Consider the following 15,337-nt stretch of genomic DNA (forward strand, 5'->3'; position numbering starts at 1 on the left):
GAATGTTCCATTATCCTAGCTGCACTCATGACACAGTATTCTTATAATGCGAAAAGTTAATACCAAAAATACGGTAGTTATATGCTTGAAATAATAAGATGGTGCGCAGTTTATATGATACAGGAAATCTATAATGATACAGGTATGGGTTTAATGTCTACAGTATATGTATAAAATGACACATATTTCAGGCGTTCACCTAACCAGTATAAAATAGTACCCTCACTGTGGCGCCGAAAAAGAGCCAAAGAATGGAATTCATGTAAAAGCCAGGATTTTCTGACACTATATGAGCGCAAAAGTATCTTCTTTCACAGGCATCACCAGTGGGAAATGCCCGGGGGTGTTTGTATTCATCTGGGTAACTGCCAGTGCTCGGGAACAGAAGGGAGTTGTATAGCTTTGAAACGAGCGGATAGCTCAGTATCGGGAATCAGGGAGTCGGAGTAGTAGGAGTAGTAGTAGGAGTAGGACAGGTCACAGGTGAGCCTGTGGTCGCCAAGACCCGCCGGGCGTGTGACCTTTTTCAAGGGGCACATGACCTGTGACCTGTGTACTCGTGAAGAGGCGCAGCATTATTAATAAGTATGTATGGCGAGTCAGGGCGCGGCGTTTTGCAGCCACAAATTGGGTAAAAAAGACTTTGACCCGAATGTCTTACCCCTCCACTAATGTCGCGAGTGTTCCGAAATCGAGTCAGGCATTGGCATAGAGAACTTGAAAACTGCTGGGATACTAAGCACCTTTTCTCTTCACTTACAGTCTACGTTAACCACCTCCCTTCAGAGTGAGACTTAAACAGGAGTCACGACGCACAGAGAATTTCTGATATGACTGTAGATTCATCTGCAAAGGTCTTGGTCTGTACAAATCTCACGAGATTGCTGCCGAAAATCTACTAATACCTAACAGTGTGACCGGTTCAAGGAACTTCCTGTCAACTCAAGTTATTTTGACAACTGTATTCTTCATCCAATAATCTTATATCGCACACGAATTACGAGCGCATTTTATATTTTAAATGTGAAGAGATCATATTTCACAACAGGGAAGGAAAGAAGATCTGTTCAAGACAAGGGAGCAGCTTCATGGTTCTTCTAACACAAGTTTCTGTTATGATTAAGAATGGGAAACACCACATACAGCCGGAGTCAAAAACAGTTTACCCTTTGTACACTCGCGACTTGTTTCCCAGACCCCAATTTGAAACACGCTAGTCTAAATATAGTATGGCAGGAGATCCTCCGTATCCTAAAATAGAACTCTATATTTTGCATGACCATTATGTGACCTTAAATACAGTGGTGACCGATATTGCCTTCCATGTAGTAGTAGTAGTGTGTGTGTGTGTGTGTGTGTGTCTCTATTTAACGTCGAGGGTCGGGTCTTTCCATGCCTCCGCAACTCCTTGGGAGCCTCGGAAGCGGAAAAGCCCTGGTCCCGGTGCGGGACATACGACGGGCAGATCAGAACTGCCTTTCTTCTAGCTAAACTACCATCTATCATCTAAATACAGGTAGCCCCCCGCGCGGGGGGCTGCTTGAATGTAGTAGTAGTGTGTGTGTGTGTCTCTATTTAACGTCGAGGGTCGGGTCTTTCCATGCCTCCACAACTCCTTGGGAGCCTCGGAAGCGGAGAAGCCCTGGTCCCGGTGCGGGACATACGACGGGCAGATCAGAACTGCCTTTCTTCTAGCTAAACTACCATCTATCATCTAAATACAGGTAGCCCCCCGCGCGGGGGGCTGCTTGGGATTTTCAAACTGTTAAACAGTAAACTGCGCGTCTTGGGGTTTTCTTGGAAAGGAAACCGAGGTGGGAGGAAACAGGAAAGGGGGAGATGAACAAAAAGGGAAAATGGGGTTAGAGAGAAACACCTGAAAGGAGGGGGGAGGGATGGAGGAGGAGGGGGGGGGGAGTCAGAGGTAAGCCTATGAGTCCCCAGATTGATGTGTTTAGCATCCTAATAGCGTTTACAGATGGCTGTGTAAAACTGTGATTTCCTCAGCCAGTCTGCGTATGCAGTGAATCCTGTCTTTTTGGTAAGGATGTCTGATACTGGTTGTTGGCCCCATGGGTGTGCTTCTGCTTTGCGACCTTCGCGGCAAAAATAGAAGTGGGAGGGCTCTTTTCTGCGGCCGCATGAGCATGTCAGCAAAGCATCATCATGTTTGAAGCGCTCATGGTACTCTGCAAAGTCGCCATGACCGCTCCTGGCAGCAAGGAGGCGGCCCAGAGTTGCTCGGGGAAGCTGGAGCTCTGGTGGTCGCTTCTCTATGCCTATACCGAGGTCCTTGTAGCGTTTGGAGGCTTTTTCTGCCCAGAATTGTGCAAAGCATTGCCAGTGCTCCCTCTGAGCTGCCCGCTTGGCGGCTGCTAGTGAGGCTGGTGGGGGAGGGAGCTCCAGAGAAGCTTGGCAACCCTTCTTGGCCTCCTTATCTGCTTCTTCATTTCCTTCAATGCCTGAGTGTCCAGGGACCCACTTCACCTGCACTGTGCCTGATTGTATGCCAGGTGCTTTGGGGTGTTGTGGCCATGTCCGGGCAGCTTCTTGAAAGTTCATGAAAATCGATTGACTCGATCCTTTGGGTTGACCCTGGAGTTGTTGTACTGCTTCCTGATTGTCCAGACAGATATATATGTTTGTGGAGTGTTGGGTTTTGGGATCCTTAAGGGCTGCCTGTAGGCCTAGCAGGGCTGCTCTAGCCTCTGCATCAAAGACCTCATGATTGGGAAGCTTTGCATGTCCACTGAAGATCTTGGTCTTGCTGGTTCCCCAATAGCCTGCCCAACCAGCTCCTGCAGCCGTGCCTTCTTTTCCTTTGGACCCATCTGTATAGACAACCATTGACAGTGGTGGGATGAAATCAAGCCATCTTTGAAACTCCTCCCTGGCCTGTGCCTTTGGGGTAGAGGTTGGTTGCTCTTTGGGCTCGAGGTCTGAGTCCCAGGGGCTTGTCAGCAGCGGGTCCACTTGCTCAATGGAGTGGAAGTTTTTTGGGTCAGCAGCCCGGAGTAGGCGGGTACTAATATACCGGTTTGGTTGGTGTGTGACCCGGAGGTGCAGGGGGTGTTGGGTGTCTAGTTGGTGGATTCTGATGGCCAAGTTCCGCCGTCTTTGGTCAAGGAGTAGTTCCATGGGCGGGACAGCTGACTCCCGGTGTAGTACAGCTGTTCGGGTGGTCCTGTAAACTGGGAGGGTCCCTAGGAGCGCATTGCGGAGTACCTGATCCAGACAGGCTACCTGGGCGCCCACCCCATTGGAGATGAGTTTCTGTCTGCCTGAGAGGTCCTGTCTTAATCTTCTCCGCCCTGGCCACCATGCCTCAGCCCCATAACACAGGACTGAGACCACACAGGCAATTGTTGCTTGCCGCAGTAGGGGAGCTTTAACTCCTCGTACAGTGTTGGCCAGGGCTTGTATGCCATTAGCAGCCAGTTTTGCCTTGGCCGCCAGTGTCTGGGTGTGTATTCTGAATTTGAGTTTCCGGTCAAACCAGATACCCAACCATCGTGTGGCCTCATTGAGTTGAGGAGGTTTAATCTCCACTGTGCCTTCAGGGGTTTGGATTGAACAGGTGGGATTGTTCCTTTTCCATCCCTTGGCAAAGTGTTGGAGTTCTGTTTTGGCCAGGTCAAAGGTGAGACCCTCTCTTTGGCCCCATTCTAACAGGTCTGTTGTGATGTTTTGTAGCCTGGTGTAACGGGCTAGGCCCGAAAGGCACCTCGAATCATGAATGATTCTCGATTGAGGCTATCCGCAGAACCACCTCGAAGTCAGGTGACCTCTGGTCACCTGATCACGAGGACACGTCCAAATTCATTGCCCGCCATACTAACGATTCTTCCTTCCTTCAACGAGTTCTTTTTGTACATATCTATATACTAGATAGTAAGGCTTCGGCCTATTACACCTGGTGGTGTTTTCTTCTAGGGACTTGCTGACAACTAGTTGGCAGATGTCATCTGCATATCCAAAACGACCTCTGCAGGCGATTGTTGGACCCATCTTGAAGACAGGTTCAATGTACAGCATGAACAGAATTGGTGAGACTGGGGAGCCCTGAGGCAAGCCTGCTGGGACTGCAAAGGTTGGGCTCTGATGCCCATCCAACTGTATAGCTGCTGTTCGGTCTTGGGTGAAGCTTGACACCCAGCGGAGCACTGTGGTAGGCCATCCTTGGCTGCGGAGTCGGTGGTTCAGCCTGCCTGAAAGGACCGCGTCAAATGCGCCTTTCAAATCCAGAGTTAGTATGGAGGCACTGAGGCCCCGGGCCCAAGATTCTTCAATATCATGCACCAAAGCTGCCGCCAAGTCGGTAGCTGAACGGCAGGGGAGAGCCCCAAATTGTTGGGGGTGAAGCACCTTGTGTTTGATGGCTGTCCAAGCTAGTCTCCGGGCAATAAGGCGTTCCAGTCCTTTCCCCAAGGTAGAGAGGAGAGCAATTAGTCTGTATGAGCGTGGGCTACTGTAGTCCTTCTTCCCTGGCTTGGGAAGGGCTACCAACAGGGCTTGCCGGAAGGGAGTTGGGTGCCATCCAGTTGCAGCACAATGTTTGTACAGAGCTGAAATGTGGGGGCCGAGAGCAGGCCAGGCTTTCTTCAGGACCGCATTGGATATCTCATCTTGCCCAGGTGTGCTGCTCTTGGCTTGGAAAATAGCTTGGTATGCTTCACCAGATGTGATGGTTGGAAAGGGAAGGGTTGCCTCCAGATTATCACTGTTGTCCAAGGGGATGTCATTTGTACAGGCAGCCTTCTGGAGGAGGGTTTTTACCAGGAGCTCTGCTTTGGCGTCAGAAGTGGTGTGGACTGTTTCTCCATTCTTGAGAGGTGGGATTGGGAAGGATCCCACTGTCCTATTCCACTTGATTGCTCTGAAAACATCCTGGCTGTCAGTGAAGCTGTCCAGTTGTGTTTTCCAGTATTGGCGTTTTGCTTGGCGTACTGTGCGGCGGAAATTTTGTTGTGCTGTTTTCCTTTCAGTTGGGGGGCTGTATGGGTCTCGTGAGACTCTTCGAAGTGCCACTACTGTGTCCTGACAGTCCTTATTCCACCATCTATGTCCTGATGGGTGAGCATGGGCTCTTTTTGTGGATGCTTCCAGGGCATTTGTGATTGCTTGTGTGATTGCAGAAGTGTAGTGGTCTAGAGCTTCAGGTGTGAGGTCTAGCTGTGCTGGTGGTGGTTTGTCCAAAGCTGTTACTTCCTTGTGGATGACTGAATGAAAGATGTCTTCCTGCATAGTGGCCATTCGGAGGGGCGGCACAGGCTTTGTGTTGTTGGTAGGGTGCCAATGGACAGTTGAGGACAGAGCTATGTGGTCTGCTAGGACTGGGAACCCTGGTGCTGGCTCTGTGTGTGTTCCTAGGCAGACCAGAGGCCTATTGGCCCAAATGAGGTCGATGGTGTTGTTATCATGTGTTGGGGTGTTTGGCTCAAGCATCAGGGTCATCCCCTGATGATCTACCCATTGCAGGAAATGCTCTGCTCCTGCTGAGTTGATTGTATTGGTCTGCCAGGATGAATGGTGGAGATTGAAATCCCCTGCAACCAAACAGGGCCTGGTAGGGAGGGGCTGGCTTAGGAGGTGTTTCAGCCCCTCCCCTGCCTCTACAGAGCCAGGGGGAGCATTATACAGATTCATTAGTGTCACTTGTTGGTCTCCTGAACCCACCTGGACTGCTGTCAAGTCCCGGCTGGGTTGGGGGCCATATGGCACAAGCTCTGCTTTGAGCTGTGGGTGTTTGCGGATATAGGTGAGGGTCCGTGGTTTGCATGCCCAGTCTTCTATTGGTGTGAATAGATTGAAGGCAGAATGGTGTTTAGAGAGGCGTCGTGTGCGGAAAGCAGAGATCCATGGCTCTTGGATAAGAATGACATGATAGTCTTGTTCAAAAGCAAGTTGGAGAGCGGCTTCATGAGGGGAGGGACTCCGGGCCACATTGACCTGGATGATCCGCAGCTGTGGAAGTGTTTTGTCATATCTCATTGGGGTGGTATGGGACTGGAGCCTCCTTCTGGGTCTTTGTCTTCAGAGGTGGGGTTCATATTTGTTTGATTAGTCCAGTTGCTATCCTTTGTGATTTTGGGTGGCGGGACTTGCTGCCGGCCAGATTCAATTCGCCGAATGGCTGCTATTTGAGTCTTGGGTACCCGGACCAAAATGCCCTGCTTGATGCTGGGACGTACAGGGCAGTTCTTGTGATCTGCTGGAGCTGGACCTAAGCAGTTTGCACATTGCTGGGCGTTCTTGTGAGGTGTGGGGGCCTCATGGTTCTCTTCAGTGTGGTCTTTATCCCCACACAGTCGGCATTTAGGTCGTCGAGTGCATGTCCTGGGGCTGTGAAAGTCCCAGCAGCGGGTGCATTGTTGGATTCTGGGGTTTATGTTTTTGCGTACTATGCGGAGGTTCTTGCCAAAGAAATGGATCCAATGTGGGATTCTTGAGGCCGCAGTCTCTGGAACTGCCAGAACAATTGTTGCTGTGTTATCTGTGTTAGATATATGGCTCTTTCTGGACCAGTGTAGCTTAAGGGGTGAGGTGCCAGTCTGCAGTTTGAATTCCTCTTTTGCTGCTTGCTCTGACACTGCAACTACCGAGCCATCATAGCCCATATACTGTTTAGTAGCTCCTGGAATCACAAAGATGGCCCACTTCTGTTCTGACTCTGCGTTCGAGCCCTGGATTGTCTGCTGTATTTCCTCCTTTTTGTCGAGCAGGATCTGTCCACTATGGCTGTCCCTAGGCCCAATTGCAAGCCCTGTGGGAACATGTTGAATCTCTTTTATGGTGTTGGTAGCTGTTGGGCCCAGATCGTTCCGCAGCTTCTGTAGTACTGCATACGGGCTGGCCTGCCGGGCAGGGTGATCAGTTGGGAGCCGGAGGAAAAGGCGGAGAGGTCTTCCTAGCTTAGGGGGCGTGGTATAAGATTTCCTTGGGGTCTTGCTGTCTGATTTGGACTCAATGGCGGCTGCGTATGTCTGGGGGCGGCTAGCTGGGGCTTGATTGACTGTGGGGCCTTGGTCTTGTACCTTGGCAGTTGATTGGGTGAAAAAACTCTGCACAAATGTATGCAGAGCCTTGCCGAAGGAGAAAGCTCTAGGCTGTTCTTTTTGTTTCATGGAGGAGATCTTCTCATCTAGTAGGGATAGAATCTCCAGTATGTCCTCGTCTTCTTGCTTTTCACTCGTAGCCCGGGCTTGTAGGATATTACTGACATGTCTTGTCAGTTCATGGTCCAGCTGCCCATCCGGACTCCGGGGCTCTGGGAGAGCTGGTGGTGGATTATCTATCGAATCCATGTCCATATCCATGTCCATGTCTGGTGACACTGAGGTTGGCAGAGTTGTAACCTGTTCATCTGGGGTGCTCTCTACTGGGGTTGTCTGTTTATCTGGCTTATCTGGTTTCAGTCGTTTGCGGATTCCCGCCCGTTTGGCAGTGCCATAGATCAGGCTGTTATCCCATTGTTGGGGAGTGCCTAGGGTGCGGTCTCTGGCTGAGAGACGAGTGACAGGTGCCATCACGAGGAGTCGAGTCGGCTAATGATGGTGAATGTAGTAGTAGTAGTAGTTGCTGAATGTAGTAGTAGTAGTAGTTGCTATTTAACGTCGGAGGTGGGACGTGTTTTTAGTGTGCCAGAGTAGTTGATTGGACCGATGGTCTATCGGCTTGGCTAGCTATATGACTACCGGGCAGAAAGCGAGGGCGGTCAGACACGTGACCCGATGGGTACTAACACGTGCGTCAAATCACGTGCCCACAGAGATCCCGGAACGGAATATACGACGGGCGAAGCGGCCTCGCCTATCTAGTAGCTAAACTAATTCTATCATACATGCTGGCAGAAGCTCCCAGACAGGAGCTTGCCTAAGATTCTTGGGCCGCAAAGCGGCAATATGCATTCTGTGGAGGAAAGGGGACGAAGGAAGGAGGGGTAGGAGAGGAGGGTGAAAAGTTTTCAAAGTGTGGGGTTTAGTGCGCTGGGCATACTGTGTGGTAGAAGTGAGATCTTTGCAGCCATTTATGGAAGTCTCTTGTTCCTGACTTCGTGCGCAGGATCTCATCTACCTGCTGGTTTCCCCATGGGTGTGGGGACGCCTTGTGGCCCTTTCTGCAGTAGAAGAAGTGGTGGGGGGTCTTTAAGTTCCCGCATGAGCATTCTAACTTGGCATCTTCGTGTCCAAAACGCTCATGGTATTCGGCAAAGTCTCCATGGCCTGTCCGGGCGGCTAGAAGTCGGCCGAGGGTGCCCCTAGGGAGGGATAGTTCGTGGGGTTGTTTGACCAGGCTAATAGAGAGATCCTGGTATTGCTGTGGTGCGTTTTCAGTCCAATATGACTGAAATCGTCGCCAGAACTCCTCCTTCATTGTTCGGCAGGCCCAGGCGTATCTTGCAGGAGGGGGAGTGATCTGTGGGGTAGATCTAGCTCCTCTTTTTGCTTGCTCGTCCGCAACTTCGTTCCCTCCAATGCCTGCATGTCCAGGGATCCAGCAGACATGCACCTTTCCAGGTGGGATCGCCGTGCATCGGGGAGACCGATTGGGCCAGGCGTTTGCGGCTTCTTGGAAGGCCAGGATGGTGTTCTGACTGGAGCCCCTGGGGAAGCCCTGCAGCTGTCGTGCTACTTCCTGGTTGTCAAGGAGGACATATAGGTTCCGAGTAAAGGGTGCCTGGGTGCTGTTGAGAGCAGCCTTCAGCCCCTCAGTTGCTGCAGTTGCCTCTGCATCAAAAACCTCGTGCTGTGGGAGAGAGAGGTGGCCGCAGACAGACTCTTTCTTCCATATGCCCCAGTATCCAAACCAACCAGCGCCAGCTGCAGTGTATGAGCTGCTCAAGCGGCTGCCGTCTGTGAAGAGGAACATGGAGAGTGGGGGGCATGAGTCTGCCCAGTACTGAAAGTCTGCACAAGCTTTTTCTCGGATGGAGCAGATATTTTGGAACGTGTTGAGGTTCTTTGTCTGCCAAGGGGGATAGATCAGAGGGTCTGTCTGTTCTGTTCCCTCCAGCCACGGCAGGTGATTGCGGGTTAGGCGTGTATTTAGTAGGGAGGTTTGTGTTCGAAGTGAACGTCTGAGAATTGGGTGGCGGTTGTCCAGCCTGGAAGCACGCAGACTGGCAGCAGCGCGTTTTTGATCAAGGATGATCTCCATAGGGGGGATTGCAGTCTCCCGATGGAGGACTGGAATAGGGGTGGTGCGGTATGCAGGAAGGGTTCCCCGGAGGGCTTCTCTAAGCACCCGGTCAAGGCACGATAGGGCAGAGTCGACTCGGTTTGATATATAAGTATGGTTTCGGGGTCTGCGTCGGCCCGGCCACCAGGCCTCAGCTCCATAGCATAGGACTGAGATGACACAGGCAACTGTGGCTTGCCGCAGCAGTCGTGCGCTGGCGCCTCGGACTGTGTTGGCTAGTGATTTGATTCCAGCTGCTGTCTGCCTGGCTTTTGCAGCCAGGGTCCTACAGTGTTTGCTGAAACTCAGCCTGCGGTCAAACCAGATGCCCAACCAACGTGTTGCGCCACCAGGAGGGGGAGGCCTGACTGTATGCATGCCTTGCAGGGTGTGTATGGAGCATGTGGGGTTAGAGTGGTTGGTACCACGTGAGAAGTGCTGTAGCTCTGTTTTGTTGAGATCAAAGGTGAGTCCTTCTCTAGTACCCCATTGTCTGAGCTCTTCGGTGCAGTGCTGAAGGACAGTGCAGTTTTCCTCTAAAGAGGGACTGGCCACCAGCTGGCAGATGTCATCAGCATATCCAAAACGGCCGCGTCGGGTGCGAAATGAGCCCTGTTTGAAAATAGGCTCGATGAATAGCATAAAGAGGATCGGGGAGATTGGGGAGCCTTGTGGGAGACCTGCTGGAACCTGGAATGTCTGGCTTGTATGGTTCCCTAGGCGGAGACTGGCTGTTCGACCTTGGGTGAAGCTAGCTACCCATCGGATTAGATTGATAGGCCATCCCTGTTCCCGAAGCCGCCGGATCATTTGTCCCTGTAGGACAGCATCAAAAGCGCCTTGTACATCCAGTGTCAGCATGGAAGCCTTCAGCCCTCGTGACCAAGCCTCCTCAACATCATGGATCAAAGCGGCGGCTAGGTCCGTTGCGGAACGCAGTGGTAGAGCTCCGAATTGCTGAGGATGGAGGACTTTGTGTTTGATAGCAATCCATGCTATTCTGCGGGCTATTAGGCGCTCGAGGCCTTTTCCCAAAACTGACAGGAGAGATATTAGTCTGTAAGCTCGGGGGGAGCTCCGGTCTCTCTTTCCTGGTTTTGGTAAGGCCACAAGTGAAGCATCTCGGAAAGGAGTAGGGTGCCAGCCTTAGGCAGTGTTGGTACAGTGTTGAGATAGCAGGGCCTAGGGAGGGCCATGCCTTCTTTAGGGTGGAAGTGCTTATACCATCCTTCCCTGGAGTGCTGTTCTTTGGTTTGGCAACTGCAGTGTAGATCTCTTTCTCTGATGGCAGGGAAAGGCAGTTTGGGATCATTGATAGGCTCCAAATCGATATTCACATCCTCTGCGCACGAGGCCTTTTGTAGGAGTGCATGGACTAAGTAGTTTGCCTTGTCATCTGTAGAGGAATGAAGTCGATCTCCTTCTCTCAGAGGGGAGATAGGTAAGGTTCCTTCAGTTCTGTTCCACTTTACTGCATTGAATACATCCTTGGGTTCTTCAAAACCTTCAACCTTTGAGCGCCAGAAGTGGCGTTTGCTGTGTCGAACAACACGGCGGAGGACCTGTTTAGCATCCCTAATGTCCTCCAAAGTGGATGATGGGTCCCGTGTTACCCTGCGGAGTGTCTTGACCACTCTGGTGCAAGGGGGAAGGAGGGGACACTGCTACCAACAACAAAGCAAACAACACCACTACACGTGATTTGTCAGCACCTGAAACGGATAAACCAATGAAGTGGTTAAACTCCGTGCCGGGGAAGTCGGGGAGTCGATTATCCGGACTGCACGAGGCTATAGGCAAGGAATCTAAATTACACTAAGGAGGATGACATTGAGCTCTATAGACACGTAGATAATAGAATGAGTGCTTGTCTATCTAAATGTGTGCGCGTCGTCGACGCGTCCAGTCTGGTTAGTATGTCTTGGCGATCTAGGGTTTGAAAACGACTCCGTATGTACACGACATGGAAGGCAATAACGGACGTCACTGTACTGTATCTTACGTGTAACAACTACACACGCGCAATTAATGGTGATGGCCGTGATCAGTTTAAAAAAAGGGCGACATGATGCAGACAAGCGGGCAGAAAGCCTTCATCCCTAGTTCCACCAGCAATGCCGGAAATGAGCACACCGGGGATGACCAGAACACGAGCAGTTTCTTATTGAAAAGGGTTAAGTCTGCGGTGTTTCGGCCCCTTTGCATAGGTTCTCTTGGAGGGCAAATGGGAAAGAGGCGCAAAGGGAGCTAGCTAAATCGGCAATTAGGAGGTTGGGGAAAGAATCCTGTGGCAAGGGTTGATGTAAAATTCGCGGTGAATCAACTTGTATCCCTTCTTGGACACGACATTGCTAGTACTTCTGGTCTCGGATAAACACCGCGGAGATTAGATTACTGTGACCGCCGGTGATGACACCAATGCTTTGACTGTTTGGTCACGAGTCGTTCTCCTTTCAAATATAAATAGGATACCGCCTTCATTCTTCCGCAAGCCACCCTTGTTCATCGTTTGTTTATCGTTTGTTCATCGTTTGCGGTCGTGGATTCCAGCCCCCCTATACATGGTCAACTTGATTGGGTCGTTCAGATATCCTGGATGACTTAAGGCTAAGTCAGGCTCAGACACGACTACCGTTCATCGCGTCTATAAAGAGTCAGGTCCATCTTTATATTCTTTGCCAGTTTTTTTCTCATTAGGACCTTTCCAAAGCACGAGCAAGGGCTACATCTCTATGGATACCCCGTCGAAAAAAGATTGGATTCCGCTGGACAGTGGTCAGGTCCGAAGCGGACTTGGCCTAGTGTCATCCAGGATATCTGAACGTCTTAATCAAGTTGACCGTGTTCGCGCCAACGGGGTTGGAGACCACATCGCGCTTCCGCAGCTGGCTGTCTGTGGTGATCAATCATCGGGAAAAAGCTCCGTCTTGGAAGGGATCAGTGGAATTCCCTTTCCTCGCCAGGATGGTGTTTGTACCCGGTTTGCCACGGAAATCATCCTTCGCCACGAGCCAAAAGATCAGCGAAACACGGCGACCATCATCCCTCACATGTCCCGCACAGAAGATGAAAAGATCAAGTTGAGCGCCTTTCGCCGCGACATCAACGACCTTTCGGGTTTGCCTGGCATCATCGACGAAGTTGCGAGACTTATGGGTGTGCAAGGCACCAATGACTTAGCTGACGCGCCAACATTTGCCGCTGATGTACTTCGCTTGGAGGTTGTCGGGGATACTGGTTTGCACCTGACCCTTGTTGACCTGCCTGGTCTGATCTCCGTCTCTGAAAACGAGGAAGACGTGCAGCTTGTCGGCGATCTTGTGAACTCATATTTGGAGAACTCACGGACAATTATTCTTGCTGTGGTCCCCGCAAGCAGTGACGTGGATACCCAGAGTATCATCCAACGTGCTCGTCGTTTTGACAAGGATGGGCTCCGCACTGTTGGAATTATCACCAAGCCCGATCTGATCAATGACGGTACCGAATCACGGGTTGCAAAATTGGCCAAAAATGCTGATAGGACTAAGCTGAAACTTGGATTTTTTCTTGTTAAGAATCCTAGGCCTATTGACTTGGAGAAGGGCATGACCATGGTTGAGCGTCGGAAGATGGAGGCGCAATTTTTTGCCAATCCCCCTTGGAATAATCTTGGACTCGATCCTTCACGTGTCGGCATAGACAATCTTCGGGTCTTTATGCAAGACCTCCTTGACCGACACATCGAGCGCGAATTGCCCAAAGTTCGAAAGGACGTGTCTCGGCTGCTTAATGAGATCAACAAGGAACTCATGGATCTTGGGACCGAACGAACCTCGCCTGCACAGATACGCATGTACCTGACGCGCATTGCTACAGAATTCCAAGATCTCGTGAAGGCTGGAGTTGAGGGAATATATGGTAGCCGAGACGGATTCTTTCAAGAAATCAATGATGAAAAGGAATGTCATCGTCTTCGGGCCGCGATCCACATGGCAAACGGGAAATTTGCCAACTACATGAGACAGCATGGGCAAAAACGCAAATTAATTTCGGCCGAACAACAGGAAGACACTGATCCAGAGATTGGTCAGATCTTAGTGACCAAGGAGCAAATGTCGTCGTGGATCAAGAAGGTGAAGTCGCTGCCATTTCCGAACAGCATAAAAACTAACAGCTGCAGATATACAACAGTACCCGTGGCCGAGAACTTCCTGGCAATTATAATCACGCATTGCTGGGTGAATTATTTCATGCGCAGTCATCTCGCTGGGGTGATATTGCTCGCGAACATGTCACTACAATCACGGACTTGGTTTTTAGATTTGTACAATCTGCTTCGGCATTTGTAATAAAAGATACAAATGCCCGGGAAAACATTTGTCGACATATTGTTACGATATTGGATGAAAATTCCAAGCGCGCATCCAATGAACTGAGAAAGTTGCTAGATGACGAAGCTGGATGTCCTATCACATACAACCATTATTACACTGATAATGTCCAAAAGGCGCGCAATAACCGTTCGAAGCAAGACCTTGGCACGTCGCTAAACAATACCATCAACGAAGACTGGAATGGTCGCTTTCATGTAAGCAACTCGCCCGACGAGATCAGTCGGCTTGTGGCGTCTCTTCAAAATCATGGTGTCATTGTTGATATGGAGGAGCGGGCGTGCTACGAAGCACAAATTGATCTGGATGCCTACTATAAGGTTTGCTTTCTCCCCAGATACTACCACCATCTGTATTGACAATTTTCTAGGTCGCTATGAAAACCTTTGTCGATAATGTCTGTCGCCAAGTTATCGAGAGGCACATTCTAGCTAAGCTTTCAACTGTATTCAATCCGATGACGGTCAGTAGCTATTCAGATGAAGATCTATTCTGTTTGGCTGCCGAGTCATCTAAGCTTAGTAAGCGTCGGGTTGAGGCAAGTCAACTACGAGGGGCATTAGAGGACAGCCTTCGTGAATTGCGTTGATTTAACCTTGTGTTTGTACTGCTCCGGCGGGGTTTTTTCCATCCTCGGTTTTCCCCCTCCGTTACGCAAATGCGGGAGCGGCTTTCTGCATCGGTTTTCTGTTTTTCCAATTTGTTTTAGCAATGTATTTGTGGTATTTCAATCTCATTCATTGGTCGCCGTTTAAAGGCTAGCATCCTAACTACTCGGTAGAGCCAGTTGACCTTGCCCTAGCAAAATTAATGATTTTAGATATTTCATATACACTCACGTGTAGGTAACCCAGGTGTGGAGGAAGGTTGCGTGTGACGGAAACGATGAATGGGAATTTTGCCAGATCCCCAGATCCCCAGATCCCCAGAATGGCCTGCTTGCCAAGAAGATTCTACAAGATTCTATGGAGCCTTACGGTATCTAAACAATGACTCGTTAAATACCAGAACCAATACGATACAACTAAGCAGGGATTCTTAAGTAACTAAAATTAGATTAGGGTGTTTCAAGATAGGGTTTGGAAATAATTTATGAGTGTGAGAGGGAGAATCTGATTTCGACCACAACTGTAACCGAAAACCCTACCACAAGCCCATCGCCAAGGTGAGGAAAGCGTATGAACGAGCAGAGTGGGACAAGATCGGAGCCGAAGTGCTCCAGCGGATGGGCCCATGGAAAGAGATCAAAACGAGACCAGCCCTAGACGAAACAGTCGAACGCCTCACGGAAATCACGATATCCGCCGTGGAGAACCACACCCCAAACCGACGCCCAACCCCCTATTCCAAACGCTGGTTCACGCCAGACCTTAAAGGCCAACAGACCGAGGTCAACCGCTTACGTCGGAAATGGCAAGAGAGCTGTGCGGAATACGGACGAGATCACGCACGCTCAGGGACCCTCTTCCAAGAGATGCAGCAAAAGCGTCGAGCCTGGACCCGTACAATTGAAAAAGTCAAAAAGTCACACTGGAAACAGTTCCTAGACGGAGCTGGGGAAGGAACGCTATGGAAAGCGGCTACCTATATGAAACCGCGAGAGACCTGGGGCTGCGTCCCGGCCTTGCGCGTTGATTCTAACGAACTGGTGGAGAATGAGGACAAAGCACAAGCGTTTCTTGACACTTTCTTCCCTAAAATGGACCAACCCCTCGAAGACCCACCAGTCCAGGCCCCGTTGGAGCTACCCTGGCCACTAATCACGGAACTGGAAATCCAGCAATCTC

The 15,337-nt window shown here is 50.5% G+C and overlaps 1 protein-coding gene across 1 annotated transcript; it reads left to right on the plus strand.

The window, feature by feature from the left end:
- Positions 1-11,909: 11,909 nt before the first annotated feature.
- Positions 11,910-14,139, plus strand: ACHE_10922S (uncharacterized protein; the record flags this gene model as incomplete). Its single annotated transcript, XM_043284653.1, has 3 exons — positions 11,910-13,292; positions 13,340-13,870; positions 13,921-14,139. The coding sequence occupies 3 exons, from the start codon at positions 11,910-11,912 to the stop codon at positions 14,137-14,139; spliced, it is 2,133 nt and encodes a 710-aa protein (XP_043132042.1).
- Positions 14,140-15,337: the final 1,198 nt, after the last annotated feature.

This window comes from Aspergillus chevalieri, chromosome 1 (assembly GCF_016861735.1).
Source record: "Aspergillus chevalieri M1 DNA, chromosome 1, nearly complete sequence".
Lineage (NCBI taxonomy): Eukaryota > Fungi > Ascomycota > Eurotiomycetes > Eurotiales > Aspergillaceae > Aspergillus > Aspergillus chevalieri.